The sequence below is a fragment of the Grampus griseus genome, assembly GCF_964374135.1.
Source record: "Grampus griseus genome assembly, chromosome: 14".
Classification (NCBI taxonomy): Eukaryota; Metazoa; Chordata; class Mammalia; order Artiodactyla; family Delphinidae; genus Grampus; species Grampus griseus.
The window spans coordinates 38,578,957-38,603,267 of NC_139008.1; the positions used below are offsets into that span (position 1 = coordinate 38,578,957).

Below are 24,311 nucleotides of genomic sequence, written 5' to 3' on the forward strand. Positions count from 1 at the left end.
TGCGGTGGCCGTGTGTTCTGCATCACCAGGCCCATGCCAGGCTGCCCAGTGGTGGATTATCCAGTCTTCGATAGAAGAGCATCTTTGCTCTTCACAGGCCCAAGAGGACAAAGCCAGAAGTCAGCACCACATCCACATCGGAGCTGTTTGGGGAGCAGGTGCCCCATGTGGCGAAGGAGTGAGGGACCCACGGGTCACAGGTCAGGCCAGGAGACTGAGGGGCCGGATTCAACATTTGTAGGCCTTCCTCAGACTCGTGTGCAGCTCTGGCAGACACGGGCTGGGTGATTCAGAAGCACAAGTCGGGAGGAGGGGAGCATGGAGAGCATCCACTTCCTCCGACCACCAGTCTGCTCGGCTGCAGCCAGTCCAGCCCACAGGCGCCCAGACTGCCCAGAGCCTGCAAGGCAAGGGGCTGTGTCTGCTCTCAGACCTGGAGGCCACCGACTACGGCTGGCCCTGAGCTCTGGTCAGGACAGGGCTGGACGACACTGCAAGTCCCTGTCAGAGCCGTCCCCAGAGACAGTGGGCAAGCGGCTCCTTGGGAAGGCCACCGCCGCCACACCTCACCCAGCATGGCGGGTGGGCGCCGACCCTCAGTCTCACGAGGACGCCTCCCAAACGTAGCTGGACGCTGCGCCGCATTCCTGGAAACCAGCCAGTAGCTGCCGAGGTGAAAGTTCTAGCAGCAGGTGGTGCAGCCCACGGAGACTCCCCTGGTCACTTGCTCACTGTCACCCCAAAGCCACTGGTGGGATGTCCCATGCTGTGGGCGAAACCGTCCAGGCCCCCATGAAGGGGCTGTCGCCTTGCCCTCCTGAGGGGTCTGTGCATAGGCTGGGGTGCACGTCTGGGAGGAGGGCTTGTCTTTCTGGGGCCACGGAGAACAGTGGTGTTCCTTGTGCCAGCAGCATAGCTGCTGACCACCGGCGGGACCCCAGCAAAGGAAGCGGAGCATGTGGGTGTAGGCCACCCTCTCCTCCTAGCGGTGCCGGTGAGCACTAATGGCTGGAGTGGCGGCCAGCGAGCAGGCAGCCTCAGCTTCGGCCTGGAAAATGGCTATGCCGAGATGGGGGGCGGGGGTGGCCCCACGCACCCAGCAGGATGAGGGAGGTTCCGAGTTCAGGAGGAGGCAGGAGGGCCAGGTGACACGTACATCCCTAGGGTGATAGCGGGTCCCCGTCACCTGCTTCCTGGCACTTAGGAGGGTCTCTGGGCTCTGCCATTTGCATTTCGCTTTGATTGGTGTCACTCAAACTGCACATTAAAATTCCGTTCGTCGCGTCTGTGCAGAGCGAGGTGACAGAGAAGGCAGACCCGGGCTCTGGGGACCGCTCTGCCCGCCCACGTGAGGTCTGCAAGCTGCTGAGGGGCTTCCAGGGAGCATGAGCAAGGCCGGGTCCCCACTCCTGGGCGGGTACATGGGCTGTTCCAGCCTTGCTTCCTCTGGGGCCTGCCCAGGTCAGCCTGGAACACCGTGTCCGCCTGCCCTGCTTGCGGGGCCACATTGAGGAGGGGTGGGGACAGTGTCCTTTGAGGTCCCTTCTCAGATCTGAAGCGTCTGCAGATAAATCCTCCCAGAGCCGTGTCATCACTCCCATGTTCTGCCGTCATAAAACCACACGTTTTAAAATGCCCCCATGTGGAAGGAGTCCAAGCTTAATAAAAACGACTTCTCAAGATAAAACCAGAGAAGGTGTCGCATAAGGAACAGAGTCCGCTTCTTCCTGTTGAGACAAGAAGGGGGTTTGAAGCACATTGTGAAGCAGAGGTCGTCATGTCCACGAGCAGAAGGACGAGACCTGCACCCAAAATGAGCGACGCTCAGTGTCCGGAACCTCGTAGAGCAGATGAGCACGAGGGCTTCCTGCTTTCTTCCTTTGAGGCATCTGGGGGAAGCCGGGTGTGTGCCCTGGAGGCCAGCTCAGCCCACGTGGGCATCCCACACACTGGGTCCCCAGAGGAGGGTGGCACCGATGTCCCCATCTCGGCCTTGGCCAGAGCGCCCTGTGCTCTGCCTTCCTCTCCCGTCGGTGACAGCTGTGCCGACAGGCCCACCGTCTCCATTGGTCGTGGCCTGGCCACAGCCTGGTGGCGCTCTGGGCTCCAGTCGCCCGCCTCACTCGGCTCCCTCCCCCGGGCACCCCTCCCCAGCACTGTTCAGGCTTCTTTCTGCTTCTGGAATCATCTCCAGACAGTGCAGGGCGCATGCTGGTGGCCCCAGATCCCCCAGCACAGGTGGCTCAGCCGATGCAGTGAGCCCACAGAGACCCTAGGCAGTGACGGCCCACCCGTCGGTGCCGCCCTGGTGTTGGCACTGCTGCCTTTGGGCAAACTCACCTGTTTGTCTTCCAGAGAAGAACCGATGTGGAACTGAGCTTCAGAAATCCAGAGCATATGAGAGTCAGTGGGATTTCTCCCTCCACATTTTACTATGAAAAATTTCAAGCCACAGAAAGTTTCAAACAGTTGTACAGTAAAAACCCTCAAACCCACCACCTACATTTGGCCGTGGCTGGTCCTTGGCTCTATTGGCATCATCACACATCTGTTCATGCCTCATCTTAACGTTCAGTGTGTTTCAGAGTGGGGTTCAAAATTCATTTAGGTTTGTCTGTTTTTTTGAGAAGTTTACAAACATTGAAATGCACAGACCTTAAGGTGCTTTTGGTAAGTCTTGGCCAGTGCACCACCATGACCAGCACTCCCACCCCCAGGGCGCAGACCCCCCAGGCAGCCAGGTTCTAATTTCTCTCACCTGCATGGGGGCAGCTTGTTCTGGAACCTACATCAGTGGAACTGTAGAGTGTTTGCCCTTGTCTGAAGCGTCTCTGACGCAGCAGAATGTTTTTGAGGTTCATCAGTGTGGGGTGAAAGGGAAGTCGTGCAGCCCACAAAGCACAGCGCAGGCTCCTTTTGATGCAGCCCAAGACCAGCTCCATGTTGTGGGTGTCCCGGAGACGCAGTGTGAGGGGCCGTCTCCATGATAGGAGCGAGAACTCAGGTGTGCTGCTCACACCTGCATTTCTCACATGGGCTCCCCAGCAGGAAGAATGACTGATGCCCCCCATCCAGTGGTGCCAGGCTGAGCCACGCAGGGCCTGTACTTGCTACTCCCCTGGCTCCCTCCCTCACCTGGGCAGATGGGACCACAGTCTGCTCCGCATTTAGCAACTCACGTCCGGGTCGTCCAGCCTGCTCGGTGCCCGTGTCCACCCTGGTGACTGCTCAGGGGCTGCGCCGTGTCTGTGGGCGCCCTGCGAAGGGCAGGAGCCATGGCCTGAGCAGCTAGGCTCAGCCAGGAGCTGTGTCTCGGTTGCTCTTTGTCCTGTTTGAAGGACTGTCTGGGTTAAGCCGGGTTTGGTGCAGTTGCTTCCTCGGCAAGTGTCCACTGCTGCTTACTCGTCCTTTGTGTTCTGTTGCCCTCATTTCAGGATGGGAGTCCCAGCTTCTGGAGACGGGCTTTCTGGGGATTTTCCTGTGCCCTCTCTGGACTCTGTCTCCATTGCCCAGGGGGACCCCCACGTCCCGGATCGTCCTGTGGGGCTATCGGTGGCTGATTTTCAGAATCATGCTCGGAGCGGTAAGTAGAACTTTTATTTGTTATACTTGGAAGGAAACGTACTAAAAACGAGTGGCTGCCTTGCTGCTTTCCCACCAGCCAGGCCAGCCGTGCCCCTTCCACCACTTTCCATGATGTCCGAGGCCTGTTTCTGAGCACTCGATGCTCCACTGGCCCCTCTGGCATGGCCATTTTCTATGGGAAACAACCAGGACTTGAGTCATTCCACGGGGACACTCAGGGGAGGGCCCCCTGGTCACCCCTTCCCCCCCAGTCCTCCTGGTGTGTATGGAGCATCTGAAATGTCGGGAAACGTGTTAGCGGGTCACACGACGTTGTCTGTGACCCCGGCCTCACGCCCTCCTGTCTCTCTGCCGGTGGAGCCCCTTCTCCCAATGCCTCCCCGTGTGGTTGCGGTGGTGCTCAGCTATCCCGCTTCCCTGCCACGTCCTCTCCCCCTCACGCCCTCCTGCTGCGCCCTGGGACCAGGCTCCTCGACTCCCACCTGCCATGCAGCTGTGGAAAGTGCACGTCTCAGTTTTAATTACACCTTCAAGTTTTCAGAAACTTAAAATCAGGAGTAAGGTGGTTCACCAGGCAGAAGTCTGGGCGACTTCGTGTACTTTCCCTTCCGCCTCTGCCCTGCTTGTTACGCTAAAATGTAAAATACCCATTTCTTTCACATCGTCCAGACAGTCTAGTGTCTGTTTGCTCTAAGTTGTTCCTTGTGGGGGAAAATACAAGCCTGCAGGGGGGTGGGGGCCGGCGCTGGTTCTCCTGCAAAGTCGCTGTCCTCCACTGCGCCATGCTGCCCCTTCCTTGTCAAATGTTCGGTTTACTCATGGGCTTCTTACGTGAGGGGGGCCACGTCCCCCAGGCAGCACAGCGCCACCTTGCCCTATGCGGCTCTCTGTATTTGAAGCCCCCGTCGCCCCACGTCCTGGCTGGTGCCACAGTCTGCTGGGAAGACTGAACTAGCAAGTGATGGCATCTGCTGTCGAGGGGGACGGGCCAGTCCTCAAGCAGGACCGTGGGTTCCCACTCCCACAGGCTCCCCTCCTGGACTCCCAGGGTGTTGGCCGTCACGCCGTGGTGGTTCAGGTAGCTGCCACGTCTGCACTGTCTGGCCAGGCTCCGGGGGCACTGCAGGCAGCTGGGTGCAGAGGGATGAGCTGTGGCAGCGGGGTGGGGGTGGGGGGTGGGAGACAGGCCAGGGTGGTTGGCCAGGTTCCCAACCCAGCGGGGTATGAGCAGCTACAGACACTTAGAAACACCATGTTGGGTGATTGTGTGGGTCCAGATTCCACGGCAAAGTGTGATGCTTTCCCTAAACTCATTTTTCCATTTAATTAGAAAGATGAGCATGGTTTTCATAGGTCCCTTTGATGAAACACGAAACCGTGAGCGGTCTCGCCACCGCACAGGTGTTCTTAGCCTCAAGGCTGCTGTTCCTTGTCCGTCTAGGACTCAATTGTAGATTCTCTCTCAGCTGGCTTTAAAAAGCATAAAAACATATGCATTGTTTCTAAGGACTTTATCAGGACCCTCCTGGGACAGTAGCTTCAGCTGCAGAGCTCTGGGTGGCAGAGCTGTCAGGTTGCTCTGAGCACGGTTCGCGGCTGCACAAACTCCCACGATGCCTCACAGGGGCGGCGAGTCATTAGCATGTTGTAAAGCACCTTTTATGGCATTTTGATTGACTGTTAGCACCAGCTGGATAAAAAATTATCAGGTGCACTAAAAGGTGTAATTACTTGATTCCGTCTGTACGTTGGATATTATTAACCTCCCTTCGTAGGAAAGCAGAACGACAGAGTTGACTTAATAAAAAGGAGTGACAGCAGCAAGTTGTCCAGTCCGTAGGAGCTGAGCAGACGCTGCCCGGGATGAGCCCGGCCCCGATTTTCTGCTGCTCGATCAGAACTGGCGACTGTCCCGGACGCTCAGACCTGCTTGTGGTTCTGTAGTCTGGCCATGCTTCACATGCCCCAGAGGACAGATTGGTCCTTTCAGAGCTCAGCCTCAGAGGGGTCCCCAGGTCGTGTGGGTGGGGGTGCCCGAGCAGAAGGAAGGAAACCTCTCTGCCCGCTGATGGCCTGGTCCCCCCAGGTGCCCGGGGTGCAGTCGGTGTGGCCACTCCATCCTTGGGTGTCTGGAGAGGTGGCACCAGGCTGCCCTTCTCTGGAAGCAGCTGGAAACTGGACACATGGTGACACAAATGTTTTCACACCCGACGATAGCCAGGTGGGCCGGGGTCCAGAGGGAAACTCTCGAGCCGAGCCCTTAACTGCCTGGCTCTTCGGGGAGGCCGGGGTCCTTGCCGCGGGGAGGCAGTGATGGCCGGAGGGCTTCCTGCTGGAGGCAGCGGCCAGGGCACAGAGGGGAGGAATCTGTGCAGAGGATGCAACTCCAAGGACAAAGCATCAATTCTGTCCAAAATGCATCCTCTGATCTAACCATGAGGAAGCATCAGACATGCCCCAACTGTGGGACGTTCTGCACAGCTTCTGACCAGCATCTCAGGTATCCAAGTCATACCTTAATTAAAGTCTAAGGAGCCGTCAGCCAGGATGTTAGTGGGAAGCTGGTGAAACTCAAGTAGGGTTGAAGTAGTAGTGACACGTGTACAGAGTCTCCTTGTCATTTTTACAGCTTTTCTGAAGTCTAAGATTTTCTTCAAAATAAAAGGTTAAAGAGAAGTAGTATGGGCAACTTTATGCACGTGAAGTGGGCAGTTAGAGGACATAGAGGTAGGTAGGTTTCTGACACTGACACAAGAGGGTCAGCACAGCTGAATCACTTTATAAACTGAGTCATTAAACATACAAAAGGTACCTCCCACAGAAAACTCCAGGCCCAGACGACTCCACTGATGAGATTTATCAAATATTTAAGGAAGAAGTGATAGCAAATCTACACACACTCATTCAGAAAACGGGAGAGGGGACCCTTCCCAGCTCACTCTCCTGAGGCCGGTGAAGACAAGGACATTTCAAAAAGGGAAGTTACAGAATACTGTTCTTCAAGAGCACAAACAAAAATTATCAAGGAATTATTCGCAAATGAATCCAGAGTACATAAAGGTGTCAAGTCCACGTGGGATTTTCCCCAGAATGCAAGGCTGGTAGGACATGAATAAATAGATGTAATTCACCAAGTTACCAGATATAAGGAAGAAAGAGATCAAATGATATGTTCATCTCATTCTAGGTACAAAAAGCATTAGACAATGTTAAACACTTATTCACAATAACCAAAAAAAATCTCAGCAAACTAGAAATAGAAGGAAACTTCTTCAACCTGATAAAAGATAACTATACAAACTACCTACAGCTAACATCATACTAAATGGTGAAAGACTGAACACTTTTCCTCTAAGACTGGGAACAGGGCAGTGGTGGCCAACCTCCTCATGGCTAGTCAACAGTGTGTTGAAGATCTTAGCTTGTGCATTAAAGCAAGAAAAAGTGGTGAAGGCCCTGAAGATTGGAACAGAGGAAGTAAAATTATCTCTGTTCATCACGTATGTGGAAGATCACAAGGGCCGTAGAACTAGGGATTGAAGTCGACCAGTGTGCAGGACTCAGGGCCAGTATTTCCATGAGCTGGCAAAAACTGTCAAAAACATGAAAGTTTAAAATATACCCCTAACATCCACAACCATAAAATACTTAGGAAGTTTTCACAGAAGTGCAACACTTGTGCTCTGAAAACCACCAAACGTCACTGAGAGGAGACTTGGGCAAGTAGGTCTTCCACGTTTGTGGTCAGAAGGCTCGTTACCAGCCAAGGGTCAGTTGTCCCCAAACTGGTCGATAGATTTCGTGCAGCCCCAAACATAATCCTAGAAGGGTTTTCTTTTTAGAAATTAACGAACCAAGTCTTAGGTGTGCGTGGAAATGCGCAGGACCTAGTCTTGAATGAGAGCAAAGTTGTCGGCATCACACTGCTTGTGGGTTCAGGCCTTCCCAGAGGATGTGGCCCTCGAGGCGCCAGGGGAGGTGAGAGGCCAAGAGCCATATCGACGGGGTTGGTCAGTCTGGAAGCAGTCCCACACTGAAGTCACGGTCAAGTGACCTCTGGACAAGACAGCAAGTCAGTTCAGCTGAGAAAGAAAAGTGTCTCCCCCGCCAGTGCTGGGTATCCCCACGGGCACACGGACCCCACCCCCCACCACACCACACATGACAGTTCGAGGTGGACGCAAACGTAAAACCAAGACACTCCTCGCAGATAACTTAGAACGTTCGCAGTCTCGGAGAGGCAAAGATTGCTTACAGCACAGAAACCATTAACCATAAGAGAAAAAAATGGGTAAACTCTACGTCAAAACGATGAAAATCTTGGGTTCTTCAAAAGACACCATGAAAAAACGGCAAGCCACAGGTTGCAGGGAGCACTCACAACACACACCTGGCAGAACCTCCGTGTGGAGTATGTGAAGAACTCATGCATGTCACTAACGGACAGTTCACTCTGAAAAAGGGAGAGGTCTCGGCAGGCACGTGCGTGGCCGTCCCAGCACTTGCACGAAACACACATGGATGGACACTGAGGTCCCACCCCCCCAAGAGGACAGAACTTAGCAGCTGACCAAACCAAATACTGGCTCACTCAAGTTGCTGTAACAAAACACCACAGCCCAGGTGGCTTAAACCACATTTATTTTCTCACAGTTCTGGAGGCTGGAAGTCCGGGGTCGGTGTTGCAGCCAATTCTGTTCCCGGCGAGGACTCTTCCTGGCTTGCAGATGCCACCCTCACACTGTGTCCTCACCTGTTGGGTCAGCTGCCCCCCCCCCACATGACCTCCTTGACCCTGCGTGACTCCCTTGGTCCAGACGCAGCCACACTGGGGGTCAGGGCCTCGATATACGAATGTTGAGGGGCGCGAGCAAGAGGGACTCCCTGCGTGCTCTCCTGTGGGCGTGTAAAACAGTGCAGCCACTTGGGGAGGCAGTTTGGCATTTACTTTCTGAGTTGACCCCACGCCCACCCTGTCCCCCAGAGTTTCCACTCGATACGTAACCCAGGAGAAGTGGAAACGTGGTCACAGAGGCCTTTTACACAAACACTCGCGGCAGCATTATCCACACGCAGCAAGAACTGGAAACCAACCACAGTCCACCAGCAGGAGGATGGAGGCAGCCTGGCCCAAATCCCCCAAAGGCAAACCACCCAGCCGGACAGGGACCCAATGCCGAGCCCACAGGCATCATGTGGCTGAGAGCACTAGCCAGGAAGGGGTCCCGCGTGAGTCCTTGTGAAGGTTCTGGAATCGGCGGAGCCAGCAGGCGGCCACAGACCCAGAGGCTCTGTCACATCTGGGATGTGGGGTGGGGATTGATGGGCGTGCAGGAACTCTCGGGGCAATGGGGTGAGGCTTCACGGGCATGCACATCCACACAAGCCCCTCAGCTGCAGCTTCAGGACGGGACATAAGTCATTTCCTGCAACCTAACAAGAGGTCACGGTAAGGGGAGCCTCGGGAGGTGGTCCATCAGCCCCACAAAGAGCAGAGTTGTGCACATCCATCCGAGCAGGGTTTTCCTGGGCTGAGCACCAGTTGACACAACATGCCTTCAAGCCCTGGAAAGACCATCAGCCCCGCCAGGCACTGCAGCTCGAGACAGGCTCCGAGACGCTGCTTCCTACCTGTTGCCCAAGCCAACCACGGGCCTGGCCTGTGCGGCGTGAGTTCTCGTTATTCATTCCCGCTGATACAGAGGTGACTTGACGGCCCCAAACTGTCGCCACACGGGCTGGGGGGGGGGGCAGGGTGGCCACCCCACATTGGTGTGATTGGAACTGGAATTCAGGCCGTCCCACGCTGGGGCTTCACAGCTGTGCGGCAGTTCTGTGCGTTGGCATCCTGGGGCCAGACCGAAGCAGCGAGGAGCTGCCAGTTCCTTACAGGAGAGGGCAGACCAGGCCCAGATGCACTCCTTCCTTTTCCGTCCTCAGAGCAAAGAGTGGAGACTCTCTCACCTGCAGGAAATGGTAGATGGTGTAGATGTTCAAGTCACTGTGGTTAAGCCCTTTAATTATGCTTTAAAGATAAAGGTTTTCACTTTTGGACTTCCCTGGTGGCACACTGGTTAAGAATCCACCTGCCAATGCAGGGGACACGGGTTTGAACCCTGGTCTGGGAAGATCCCACATGCCGCAGAGCAACTAAGCCCGTGTGCCACAACTAGTGAGCCTGTGCTCTAGAGTCCCAGAGCCACAACTACTGAAGCCCGCGCGCCTAGAGCCTGTGCTCCACAACAAGAGAAGTCACCGCAATGAGAAGCCCTCGCGCTGCAATGAAGAGTAGCCCCCACTCACCGCAACTAGAGAAAGCCGGCGCACAGCAACGAAGACCCAACAAGCCAAAAAATAAATAAGTAAACAAACAAAAAACCATTTAAAAAAATTTTTTTCACTTTTATCTCAATCTGTTTTTGTAGCTGAGTTCATACTGGCCGAAGTTTTCAGCTGGACCATGTTAAACACCTGTCGTGGAAGCCAGAGCCCTTGGCTCCTGGTCCCTGTGTTTATTCCATGGGGAGTGGGCGGGGATGTTCCACACGGGCGTCCTCAATGGTTCCAGCCCGTGCTGGGCCCGAGAACCGTGCTCACTCGATGGCTGACATTCTGGAAACTGAGCCAGTATCCGTGCTACTGGGAGTTCTCATACCTGGACAACGCCAAGGGGATACCAGTTGGGTCAGTCTGACCCCCGGGAAGTCGAACAATGAAACCTGTCTCTTTTCTGCACCTCCCCCCCCCTGCAGCCTGGCCCCCGGGGATGTGTACACGTGGCCGTCGGGTGGCAGTGGCTGGCATCTCCCTCTTCCCATAGGAGGCTTGCTTGGTGTGAGGGCTGCCTCACAGGGGTGTCCTGGGCCCACGGGGAGAGTGGCAGTGAGAAGAGGCGGTGCCCGGATGTTCAGAGTCATCAAACAAGGGAAGTAGGAACCTGTCCTGCTGCTAAATGTCTGGCAGTGGGGGGAACCCATCCTGCTGCTGGATGTCTGGAGTGGGTAAACCAGTCCGGCTGCTGGATGTCTAGGTGGGTGGGGAAGGCTGTCCTGCTACTGGATGTCTGGAGCGGGGGTGGGGGGACCCGTCCTGCTGCTGGATGTCTGGGGGTGGTGGGGGTAACTGTCTCCTGGACGGCTGCTTCCACTTGCATTAACTAGGCTGTTAGCGTGGCTTTTATTTTCCTGTATATTCTCTCTACAGTTCTTCCAATGTCTTTTACTACCTTTCTCCTGATACTAAATTGTTTTTATTTTATTGCTTCACATTTTGAGTTAAGAACTTAATTCCCTAAGATGACATGATACTATACATAGAGAATCCTAAAGACGCTACCAGAAAACTACTAGAGCTAATCAATGAATATGGTAAAGTAGCAGGATACAAAATTAATGCACAGAAATCTCTTGCATTCCTATACACTAATGATGAAAAACCTGAAAGAGAAATTAAGGAAACACTCCCATTTACCATTGCAACAAAAAGAATAAAATACCTAGGAATAAACCTACCTAAGGAGACAAAAGACCTGTATGCAGAAAATTATAAGACACTGATGAAAGAAATTAAAGATGATACAAATAGATGGAGAGATATACCATGTTCTTGGATTGGAAGAATCAACATTGTGAAAATGACTCTACTACCCAAAGCAATCTACAGATTCAATGCAATACCTAACAAACTACCACTGGCATTTTTCACAGAACTAGAACAAAAAATTTCACAATTTGTGTGGAAACACAAAAGACCCCGAATAGCCAAAGCAATCTTGAGAACGAAAAAAGGAGCTGGAGGAATCAGGCTCCCTGACTTCAGACTATACTACAAAGCTACGGTAATCAAGACAGTATGGTACTGGCACAAAAACAGAAATATAGATCAATGGAACAGGATAGAAAGCCCAGAGATAAACCCATGCACATATGGTCACCTTATTTTTGATAAAGGAGGCAAGAATATACAACAGAGAAAAGACAGCCTCTTCAATAAGTGGTGCTGGGAAAACGGGACAGGTACATGTAAAAGAATGAAATTAGAACACTCCCTAACACCATACACAAAAATAAACTCAAAATGGATTAAAGACCTAAATGTAAGGCCAGACACTATAAAACTCGTAGAGGAAAACATAGGCGGAACAGTATGACATAAATCACAGCAAGATTCTTTTGACCCACCTCCTAGAGAAATGGAAATAAAAACAAAAATAAACAAATGGGACCTAATGAAACGTCAAAGCTTTTGCACAGCAAAGGAAACCATAAACCAGACAAAAAGACAACCCTCAGAATGGGAGAAAATATTTGCAAACGAAGCAACAGACAAAGGATTCATCTCCAAAATTTACAAGCAGCTCATGCAGCTCAATATAAAAAAAAAAAAAAACCCAGTCCAAAAATGGGCAGAAGACCTAAATAGACATTTCTCCAAAGAAGATATACAGACTGCCAACAAACACATGAAAGGATGCTCAACATCACTAATCATTAGAGAAATGCAAATCAGAACTACAATGAGGTATCACCTCACGCCAGTCAGAATGGCCATCATCAAGAAATCTACAAACAATAAATGCTGGAGAGGGTGTGGAGAAAAGGGAACCCTCTTGCACTGTTGGTGGGAATGTAAATTGATACAGCCACTATGGAGAACAGTATGGAGGTTCCTTAAAAAACTAAATATAGAACTACCATACAACCCAGCAATCCCACTACTGGGCATATACCCTGAGAAAACCATAATTCAAAAAGAGTCATGTACCACAATGTTCATTGCAGCTCTATTTACAATAGCCAGGACATGGAAGCAACCTAAGTGCTCATCCACAGATGAATGGACACAGAAGATGTGGCACATATATACAATGGAATATTACTCAGCCATTAAAAGGAACAAAATTGAGTTATTTGTAGTGAGGTGGATGGACCTAGAGTCTGTCATACAGAGTGAAGTAAGTCAGAAAGAGAAAAACAAATACCGTATGCTAACACATATATATGGAATCTAAAGGAAAAAAAATGGTTCTGAAGAACCTAGGGGCAGGACAGGAATAAAGATGCAGACGTAGAGAATGGACTTGAGGACATGGGGATGGGGAAGGGTAAGCTGGGACGAAGTGAGAGAGTGGCATGGACATATATACACTACCAAATGTAAAATAGATAGCTAGTGGGAAGCAGCCGCATAGCACAGGAAGATCAGCTCGGTACTTTGTGACCACCTAGAGGGGTGGGATAGGAAGGGTGGGAGGGAGATGCAAGAGGGAGGAGATATGGGGATATACGTATATGTATAGCTGATTCACTTTGTTATAAAGCAGAAACTAACACACCATAGTAAAGCAGTTATACTCCAATAAAGATGTTTTAAAAAAAAGAAAACTTAATACTGTACCTTTTCATTGAGCAGAATTGCAGCTAAAATCAGCAGTTTTCATTGAGATTTGCATCTTGGCTATGGCTGGGGCAGGTCATTTTCACTTTTTTTTTTTTTTTTGGCTGCTCCATGCAGCTTGTGGGATTTTAGCTCCCCAACCAGGGACTGAACCCAGGCCCTCAGCAGTGAAAGCACCAAGTCCTAACCACTGGACCACCAGGGAATTCCTTGGAGCAGGTTGTTTTTATGTGAAATGGAGGGGATGCAACATAAAAGGAGGCTCTGGAGAACCTGGGCATGAAGAGGAGCCTCTGGGCCCTCAGAGACGGCACGAGGATGTGCTTTCCTGTCCGTACCTGGGCAACCGCCATGTAACCCGCAGGCTGCAGACAGCGGCCTCAAGTCCCTTCTCGCTATTCAGAAGGGGCTTGGTTGCTAACCACCTGTGCTGCCCACAGCTCTGTGCTCACACCTGCTGCACACCCCATGGGGCCCCGATGCTCCTTGTGTGCAGACTGTCCCTGTCTTGTTAACACAAAAAAAAGCTATATCTAAGATGGAGAAAATAGAGGCCCACAGGACCTACCGTTTCGGGGTCAGAATTCAGCAGGGCCAGGAGCCACAGCCATGCTGTGATTGAAGGACACCATGAGAAAACACTGTCTTCACCTAACTGGCAGTTTTGTCTGAGATCCTGCCGTAAAGTCACCTGGAATATTATGAAAGCTTCGGGCCAATAAATTTGACAACATAAGTGAAATGGAGAAATTCCTTGACAAGTGCAGCTTACCAAAACTGAGACAGAAGGAAACAGGAAATCGAAAGGGCTCCATATCTGGTAAATAAATTGAATCTGTAATCAAAAACCATTCCAGAAAGAAAGTAGGCACAGTGAAATCAAACATTTGAAATAAAACATTTGAAACACCAGTGAAATCAAACATTTAAAGAGGAAATAATAGCAATCCTACACAAACTCTTGGAAAATAGCAGAGGCAGGGACACTTCCCAAATTGTTTTCTGTGACCAGCATAAGAGTGATACCAAAACCTGATGAGGACAGGACAAAAAGGAAAATAGAAACCAGTGTCCCTCACAAAGACACAGAAACCCTTAGCAAAATATTGGCAAACCAAACTCGGCAATAAAAGAGGCATGGTTTATCTCAGGAATGCAAGATTGGTTTAATATTTGAAAATCAACTAATGAAATTCACTATACAACAGAATAAAACTGAAGAATGATTTTTTTCTCCTCAACAGATGTAAAAAGTACACGATACAATGCAGTACCCACTCAAGGGCGTGTTAGACGGGGCTTCCTCAGTGGTGATAGAATGAGAGCATTCATGTGTGATTAGAAACAGGCCTGTTGTCTGTTTTTGCTGCTGCTCTTCATCACTGTATTGGAAGTCCTAGTGCAATAAAACAAGAAAAAGAAAGCCATAAAGATTCCCAAAAAAGAAATGAAACTTATTCACAGACATGGTTGTACATGTACAAAACCCAGTGGAATCTTAAAAAGCAACTACTAAAGTGAATACATTAATTTAGCAAGGTTGCAGGATACAAGGTCAATGTGAAAAATAAACTGTACATCATGTACTATTACAAAGTCATTAGAGGGGACTTCCCTGGTGACGCAGTGGTTAAGAATCCACCTGCCAATGCAGGGGACACGGGTTCGAGCCCTGGTCTGGGAAGATCCCGCATGCCACAGAGCAACTAAGCCAGCGTGCCACAACTACTGAGCCTGCTCTCTAGAGCCCGCGAGCCACAACTACTGAGCCCATGTGCCACAACTACTGAAGCCCGCGTGCCTAGAGCCTGCGCAGCAACGAAGAGTAGCCCCTGCTCGCCACAGGCAGAGAAGGCCCGTGCACAGCAACAAAGACCCAACACAGCCATAAATAAATAAATACATCGTTTTTCGCCCAGGTTTATATGTAGACTCAAGGTAATTCCTGTAAAATTCCCAGTGGGCTTTTTGGGAAAAGTGACATGTTGATTCTAAAACTTACATAGAAATAAAAAGAAATTTGAAAAAGAACAAAGTTGGAGGACTTATACTTCCTGATTTTAGAGCTTAATTTAAAACTGAAGTATGGGGACTTCCCTGGTGGTCCAGTGGATAAAACTCCGTGCTCCCAATGCAGGGGGCCCTGGTTCAATCCCTGGTCAGGGAACTAGATCCCACATGCTACAACTAAGGAGCCTGCGTGCCTCAACTAAGGATCTGGCGAGCCACAACTGAAGAGCCCACCTGCCACAAGTAAGACCTGTGCAACCAAATAAATATTAAAAATAAGTAAATAAAACTGGGCTTCCCTGGTGGCGCAGTGGTTGAGAGTCCGCCTGCCGATGCAGGGGACACGGGTTTGTGCCCCGGTCCAGGAAGATCCCACATGCCACAGAGCGGCTAGGCCCGTGAGCCATGGCTGCTGAGCCTGCGCACAGCCCGGAGCCTGTGCTCCACAACGGGAGAGGCCACAACAGTGAGAGGCCCGCGTACCACAAAAAAATAAATAAATGAATGAATGAATGAAACTGAAGTATGGTATTGATCTAAACTGGAAAAATAGATCAGTAGAAGAGAAGAGAGTCCAGAGATAGTCCCACACCTCTGCTGTCAGCTGATATTCACCCAAGGTACCAAGTCAAGTCAATGGGAAAATGAAAATCATTTTTTACAAATAGTGCTAAAATAATTGGAAATCTGTATAGAAGAGTAAAATGAGCTTTGAGTACTCTTTCATCTGTACCAAACTCTAATTTGAAGTAAATCATGGACCTAAACATAAAAGCAAAACCAAAAAGTTCTTAGAAGAAAACATAAAAGAATATCTCCCAGAAACAGACCCACACAGATGCAGTTGATTTATTTTCAACCAAGGCAATAAGCCAAATCAGTGGGGCAAGAAAAAATAATTTTTTTTAACAAACATAAAAGGTAGAATCATAAAATTTTTTGAAGATAGCATAGACAGTTACCTTGGGGTACACAGAGATTTCTTGGACAGGGCACAAAAAGCACTAACCATTAAAGAAAAATATTGATAAATTATACTTCACTGATATTAAATTTCTCCATCTTCAAAATACACCATTACGAAAATGAATAGGCAAGCCCCGCCTGGGAAACACCTGCAGTGTACAAGTCCAGCTGAAATCTAACATTCGGAACCTGCAGATCACAGTAGGAAGGTGGGTGCAGGACCTGAACATACTTCACCCTCGAAGGGATGGGAACGGCGACGAGGACGTGAAAACTGTGCAGCGGCATTTTGCACCCAGGAGGGGCTGGGTGTAAAGCACTAGCAGCGCCCCAGGTCGGAGGGTCTGTGGGCCATGGGATTCCTGGTGGGAGCGTCACTTGGCTCGTAGGGGGTGCGGTGGTGCAGCCTTGCTCAGCAGCTGTAGGCCGGTTTCCTACAAGGCAAGACATGGCCCCGCCTGTGAGCCCACCTTCCGCTGCCGGGAAAGAAGACCTGTCCACACATGTCTACAGCAGCCCTGCTCATCATGACCGCAGACCTAGGCACCAGCCCAGTGTCCATCGACGGATGGGCAGCCTGTGGTGCATCCACACAAGGGACAGCGCTCAGCTGGGAGAGGGAACCAACCCCCCGAGGCAGTGATGCAGACAGACCCAAAGTCCCTGGGGGCAGGCGGAGGCGGAGGTGGCCCCCTGGCCAGTGCGTGTGGAATTGCCTGGAAAGTGGTCACGAAGAATGTTCTGTGGGATGGAAACCTGTGTCGTGTTTTGGGTGGATTCCTGATTGTGTACAATTGTCAGACACATTGAACTGGACATTTCATCTGTGTGCGTTCTGTTTCATGTGAATTGTAGCTCAACCCTTTGACTTAAGAATCCGTGTGAGTTTGCTTTTTCACGCAAGGATCCCTGTGAGATGCAACCCCATTAAAGCCACAGACCTTGGAGATTAGGGGGTCACAGCTTACTGCAGCCCTTGGGCCTCACCCCAGAACCCGCCATCGGGAGTGAGCCACGCCCCTTTCCATCCAGACGGCACACATTTCTGCCTGAGCTTGCTGGCAGCGATTCCAGGTGTGGTGACGGCCCTCTGTGTCCTCCTCCGAGCAACGCTGTCACTGCTGTAGCATCTGCGCTGGGCCCACAGCTCCCGCTTCCCTCGCTGGCTGGAGAAGGAGGATTCCTGGAACCCAGCAAGTCTGCACTTGGGTCTGTGCACTTTCCCTGGAGGCTGGAGGCCCAGGACTGCTCTGAGTGGGTGAAGCAGGTCATCTGAAGCAGTTTCCGCGTTGCCGTTTGGGGTCCCAGAGATGCTCCGGCCCCACAGTGGCAGCAGCGGCGCTGAAAGGTGAGCGAGCGAGACAAGACACCAGACCCGTTAGTAAATAAGAGCAGGAGCTCGGTAGGAAAGAGCCTTCAGGTCGGGGCCTCTCTGGGAGTCAGTTCCTACAGTAAAATCTTATTAACATAATGAAATAAACATTGGAATGTGACTCACCCCCAAGACCAAGTCAAGCGGGTATCACTGCCACTTCCTTGACGAGCCTGCCAGGTCCTGGGATCACCACTCCAAAATGAGAGCGGTTATTCTAATTTGCTTTATTGCATCAGTGTGGGCTGCTCTGCCCTCCTTCCCATGGTGCCGTCGGTGGAGGCGTCCTGGGAACCTCTGGGGAGCGCCGTCCACGGGCTCTGACCTCTGCCCAGCTGCACGCCCCTCACATCAGCCCCCTGCCCAGTGGCTCAGTGCCCTCTTTGTGCTGTCTCTCTGCCACTTGTCTCAAACCAGCCTCGGCGGGAGGACGGTCATACCCAGCCCTGCAGTAGCTGTGAGGACCCGAGACTGTCCCCTCCACCCGCTCCACAGACCCTGCAGGTCTGGGCAGTTTTCACAAGCTCTCAGGGTTCAGGGAGGGGGCACAACAAGACCCCCCACCAACAGCATCCACGATTTCTCTCTCTCCCTGCACATTCGGCTCAGAGGTTCCCCTGTAGCTGATGCAGTGCACTGGTAAATTCAGAGGGTGGATTTCCATCTAATCATACCCTGGAGTCTGAAAGTGTAGACACTGCCCCAGACCTGGAGAGAAGGGGCTGGGTGGAAACCCTGTGTAGTCTGGGGCCCCTTCAGATGTGGAGACAGGTCAGTCCCGAGAGACCCCAGGCCAGCCTGTGCACACTCAGGTGAGATCTGGGCGCTAAGCCATGAGCCTCACGCTGCGGTCGTCCACCTGCTCACAGAGCATGTGGGGTCCCGTGGGTCCAGCTCAGCTCCCAGGGGAGATGCAGAGTGCTGCCGGGTCTGAGCAGAACCGAGGCGTCCCGACCCCCACCCCCCGTGGCTGTGAGCACGGCCCAGACCAGCAGGCCTGCTCCAGGGAGGGAACAGCCCCTCTTCCCGTACCTACAAACCCAGGTTGATGATGCTTCTCCTTTGTGGGAAAGGAGCAGGTGTAGGACTGATCACCCGTGTCTGCAGATGGAGAAAAGGATTTCCAGAGAGACAGACTCTGACGGTGAGAGAACGGGGTGCAGTGTACGTGCAAAATGGGGGCACTGCCGAGGGAGCTCTCGGTGCTGGCTCGGACCCGAGGGCTGTCTCCCCTCCCCCAGCTGCAGGCCTGAGAGCCCCCCACCCAGTTAGGTGTGATGGGACTTGTGCAGCGTCACAGAAATTGATGTTCTTTCTGTGGCAAAAGGCCTTGCTTTTTCCCATTTCCAAATGGGAGATTTTAAGGAGCATGTTCTTGGACCCGTGAGCTTTAGAGAGAAGCCCCTGTTCATCCCCCGGGCACCTGCCCCCACCCGCTGCCCATAAGGCCTGAGGTCTCCTCGGTCGCCCCAGAATATTCTAGCATCCTGGCACTCACCCTTTCCCCAGGGAGAGCAGAGGTTGTATGGACAGCTGGAGGTCACTCGGTGTGTTACTGGTCTGTCTGTGCCATTTTTTTGGAATTAATTTTGGGCTGAAAAAGGCTCAAAGAAGGCTTTGTTCCTTTGACACTTACTCTGGAAGAAAAAAAAATCCGTGGAAAATCTGACATCTGCATTGTAGAGAGAAATCAATAGATGGGGAGGAATATAATTATCCTCCACTCCCAAAAGAATGTTTCAGATTTTTAAGTGTCTCATACCAGCTTAGAATTTGAATGACATTTTAATTATTTTGTTTTTTTTCTTCTTTGCCTGGTTTGAATCTCCAAAGAGTGCCTCTTGGATTCCAAGGGATGTAGGGAGCAGAGCCTGCACTCACGGGGAGTGAAGTGTGACAGTGGCTGTGTTTTCCAGCCGAACGAGCAGGCACGTTGCCACAGAAACCAGCGGTTCATCCGCGCCGGCAGGACACGATAGGCTTTCTGTTTCTGTACAGATGCGACCATATATGGCAGAGTTCACACTGGAAGTTGTCTCCGGCACTTCTGTGATCTAAGCAAACCCAGTTTCCAGAGACTTGACTAACCGCCTCTCAAGGTAACTAGTTCTGTGAGTCTGTAGACAGAGCAGGCGGGTCCTCGGAGTGCGGCTCCACGTCCGCTACACAAGCTCCCCTGACATGGGATTGGCCCCACTGCAGGGCGCCAGGCCCCAGAGAGGTGGGTACGGAACAGCCACCGGGTGTGAACGGCACCCAGGACAGCTGAGTATTGTGCCCTCTGTGGGACATATTTGTAAACTCTCTGCTGGGCCGCACAGCTAGCTCATGCCTGGCCCATGTGCTCTGCCAGGACACGGTCACTCAGTCTCACTGTGGAAGCTGCCAGCATGGCCGCCACGTGGGCTCTAGCTTCCTTGTTGTTTCTTGTCCCTGCTCCTTCGGGTGTCGCTGCGTCTGTGCCACCCACAGGGGCTCAGGCCAGGTGTCAGCTGCCCCCTCGGCCCATCCTGTGGGCTCCACGGTCCAGGCAAGTCCAGGGTGGGCAGTCTTACACCCTGGGCAGCCATCCTGCCTTGCTGGCAGTGTGGCCGTCAGAGGACCTGTCGACTCACACTGTCCTGCCCCCGGCTTAGAGCCCTCAACTGCCCCAAAGTTCTTCCCCTATGGGAAGGTCAGTTTTATGTGCGAGTCTGGCTGGGCTGCCACCCCAGGTATTCAACCAAACCCCAGTTCGACGTGGCTGCCAGGCTGTTTTGCAGACGTGATTGAAGTCCATGGTGGGTTGGCTCCAGTGAGGAAGGGTGCCCAGGACAGGCTGGGCAGATGCGAGGATGGGCTGAGGAGACTCGCCCCCGAGCAGCTGCAGCTGCAGAGACCACCAGCCAAGAGAGCCAGGCCGCCATCCAGGCTGCTTTCTTGGCGACACAGTTTCTCACCTTCCAGACCAGCTGTCATGTGAGACAGACGTTAGGGCTGAATCTGTGCATCCAGCAACAGTTTTACTCCCGTTGGTGAGCAGTTTGCTTCTGACCGTGAAGGGATCGCGTGGAGCTGTGATTCCCAAGGGCAAGTGCGGCAGGCAGTGAGCTGACTGTCCTCCTGGCCACTGTGGACCGGCCATGTTGGCCACTGCCCGGCAGGGAGACTGGCAGGGCTGCAGACAAGCCCGCCCAGAGGCTTCACAGTGGAGGCCCTCTCTCCACAGCCACTGTCCCGGTGGACTGGGCAGCACAGGAGTTCCCTGGAGCCCCTCCTGAGCCTGAGCACCGGGGTCTCCCACGTGCTGTGGCCTGAGCACTGGGGTCTCCCATGTGCTGTGGCCTGAGTACCGGGTTCTCCCTTGTACTGTGGCCTAAGCACAGGGTCTCCTGCATGCTGTGGTGGGTGGATATTCTCACTGAGGCCACCAGAGGTCCTGAATCATCATCACCTTAGCAGTTGGGACATCGTCCCTCCCACGTCTTCCTTGGCGTCTAAGTCAGGTTGTGCTCATATGCTTTGCGAATTTGCCCTTTTCTAAAGCCTCACAGGTGCATTACTATGGTGATGCTCAGAGTCTAAAAGCTGGGTTTTAAAGAAACACAGGAGGAACTGATTTTATAAAAAGGAAAGAGTGGGATTTCCCTGGTGGCGCAGTGATTAAGAATCCGCCTGCCAATGCAGGGGGACACGGGTTCGAGCCCTGGTCCAGGAAGATCCCACATGCCACAGAGCAACTAAGCCCGTGCACCACAGCTACTGAGCCTGCGCTCTAGAGCCCGCAAGCCACAGCTACTGAGCCCACATGCCACAACTACTGAAGCCCACGCACCTAGAGCCTGTTCTCCGCAACAAGAGAAGCCGCTACAATGAGAAGCCCGCGCACCACAATGAAGAGTAGCCCCTGCTCGCCACAACTAGAGAAAGCCCACTCACAGCAACAAAGGCCCAACACAGCCAAAAATAAATAATCAATCAATTTTTTTTTAAAGCGTTTCTTTTTCCCTGTGTTTGCTACTTTTAGTCCTCAGAAACCCTAAACATGTCTTTCCTGGACTTCGTTCAGATTTTCCCTTTCATGTCGCTTCAGGCATCACATGAGGTCCGTCACTCCCACAGGTCCATCCGGAGGTGGCTCACATTCCTCTCTGTCTCCTCGGCAGGGCCTGATCAAGATCCGGGGGGACCAGTGCTGGCGGAACCTCACCTGCATGGACTTCCACTACGAGGTGAGCGGTGCGGCTGTGCGGCGATGTGGGGGCACAGGTGCAGGCTGGGATCGTTTCCCTGTGAATCACCCCGAGGGTGTTTGGCGGCGTGGTGTCAGCTCATCCACATTTGCCCCGCGTGCCTGTCACTACCTGTTTTCCTCACGTGGGGCCCTGCGTTCCTGCTGGGTCTGGGGCACCACCTGTCAAGCAGGATGTCTTCCTCGTTTCCTTCCCCGGGGCAGCGGGCAGCAGTCTCCTCCCTCCTGGGATCTCACTTAGGCTCCTGGAGAGGCCCTGCGGGAAGGAGGGCCCCTTGCAGACACTTCTCTCCTACCTGTGTCCTAAACCCGCCGGGAGCCGGAGCGAGGAGGCCAACGCTGCACCCCGACAACTGCCTCAACCACCTCGTCACATCAGCACCAGGCAGCCCTGCCCCTTGCCTGCCTCATCCACTTGGCTGTGTCGGCCACTTCTGGGTCAAGGGTGGAGGTCTGGGGACTCAGCCCAGCAGAAATCCCAGGAGGGGCAAAACAAGGGCCAAAGGTCTCATGGGCAGGAGACCCCACCCATCCCTGGCCACTGGGGTCCCAACCCACTGGTGCCTGGCTCTTCCGCCTGGGCGTCTCCAGGACTGGGGGTCGGTGAGGGGGGCAGGGGGACGAACAGGAGAGCCTTCAGGAGTGCTTCAGCTCTGAGTCTGCGTTCCCTGCTGGCTGCCAGCCAGGCCCTCTCAGCCCCAGGGGAGCGAAGAAGGTCCCCCGGTGGGTGGGGAACCTCAGCTGGTCTGTGAAGGGGTGGGAACAGAGAAGGAAGGTCTAGCTGGCTCGCCTCCCACCTGGAACGGCTGGTGGGCATGCAGTGGATGCAGTGGGCACACATCCCGCCTGCCTCTGGCGGGGGGCAGTGCAGGGGATCCCAGGCTCCCCTTTCCCTCTGTCTGGTGGGCGTAACCTGTGTTGATGAGAGGCAACGTCGGGGGCAGGCGGGGGTGGCTCCCCTTGAGGCCTCGCTCCCCCCAGCTGACTGTGGCTGTAGGTAACGTGGGGCCTTCAGCCCTGAAGAGCGTGCAGGGTCACATGTCCCTCTGCTGCCCGAGGCTGGGCCGCCTCCTGAGCTGGGTCCTGAGATGTGGCAGAGGGGCTGCTCCTGTGCTCCGTCACCGTTCCCAGTGCTGCCCACGGTGTGGCCCATCCACAGCACGCACCTGTCCAGGGGCCACGGCGCCTTCCGGCAGCCTCGCTCTCACGTGCACACATCCACATACAGTCGCATACACATGCGTGTACACACCGTATCCAGGAAACGCTCTGTTGTTTAAAAAAGCTGAAACATTTGGAACTGATTTGATGCTGCCTTTTTGTGTTGTTAGTGAAATTGCTGCTAACCACCAGAATATCTCCAGTTTTAGGACTATGGTGGTTTCATTCCACTCAGGCGTTAACCGTCATGTGGTGAATCTGGCGTCAGGAAACGCAGGCCTTTGAGCAGAAAGGGCCCCGACAGTTCTGCTCCCCCAACCGCGTGTCTCCCCAGGGCCCTGCCCCCACTGAGCCCCCCACCCCCCAGCCCTGCACGCCCTTCCCCAAAGGGGCTGCCTCTCTGTGTCTGATCCGCCCTCCACGTTCACAAGGGGGGAACCTCTGCAACCAAGACAGAGTGGGAAAACAGTTAAACGCAGTTTTATGAGCCAGGCCAGCAGGAATGCGGGGCAGGGAGACAGCAATGCCCAGACCGGGTTTCTAACACCCGTCTCCACCTAGAGGGACCAGGCTCCTGGAGAAGCGGCTGCCCCCGGGCTGGAGCAGGAAGGGGCTCAGGTGACCCTGAGCATCTTTAGAGCCGGATAACAGGGAGACGCTCAGGGTGGTTACAGCCCAGCGAGTACGACAGCCCACGTGTCCACACCCACGTGGGTGCGAGTGGAAAGGAGTGACCCTGTCCTCACAGCAGACGCGGCGCCCTTCACGGACTCACTCTCCACAGACGGCAGAGGCACAGTTAGCCTTATGGTGGGTGCTGCGGGTCCACCGGGTCTGGGGCTGCCGCGGCCTGGTGTCCCACCCCAGCCAGCTCAGCATGGAGGGCCACCTGCACACAGTACCCATCACCGATGCTGGATGTCCACACCGGGGCCACCCCAACCCCACACAGTGTCAGCACAGCTGGCCCTTTTGAGCATGGACGGCCGCGTGAGCGGGGAGGACAGGGCCTGTGGTTGGAGGCGCAGGGCCCATCAGCTGGGCCCTAGGCGGCCAGCACCACGGCTGAGTCAACAAGTGGGCCTCGGGGACCTGCTATGCCCTCCCACCCCGCACACGTGTGGAGGCTGTTCCCAGGAACACACACGTGGGGCCAGGACCCTCTCCCCCAGCCTCCACTGTCCTCCAAGAGGAAATCCACCATGTGTGAGCATCCTACGGTCCTGCCTCTGCACCTGTGCCCTGTCCCCTCGCGGGGGGCATGCCGGTGCCCATGCTGCTCAGGGCTCTGACCACAGACTCTTCCCCAGCATCTGAGCTCCTGCGTTACCAGGGCCCTCAGGGTCCCCTTGAAGGGGTCAGTGTCAGAATTACAGGAAGCCAGGCGAATAGAGAAGGTCGGGACCCATGGCTCCCCACCATTCCCCATCCTGGTGACGTGTGAGCTGCTGGAGGGTGGGCCACGCTGCCGGTCTTCCCCGCACCTCTCCCGGCCAGGGCGGCCCCATGCACCCCACTTCCCCAAAAGGCCACCAGCGGGCACCACAGAGCAGGGCCAGGGAGGGCAGGTCCCCACCTCCAGGCACAGCT

The 24,311-nt window shown here is 53.5% G+C and overlaps 1 protein-coding gene across 1 annotated transcript in view; it reads left to right on the top strand.

The window, feature by feature from the left end:
* The first annotated feature begins 3,449 nt into the window (after positions 1-3,449).
* LOC309833129 (lipase maturation factor 1) overlaps positions 3,450-24,311 on the top strand; it is a 36,148-nt gene continuing 15,286 nt past the window's right edge. The window contains exons 1-2 of the mRNA XM_082671284.1: positions 3,450-3,583; positions 21,475-21,540. Of these exons, the coding sequence (XP_082527410.1) occupies positions 3,572-3,583; positions 21,475-21,540 (78 nt within the window). The 5' untranslated portion in view covers positions 3,450-3,571. The remainder of the gene's footprint in view (positions 3,584-21,474; positions 21,541-24,311) is intronic.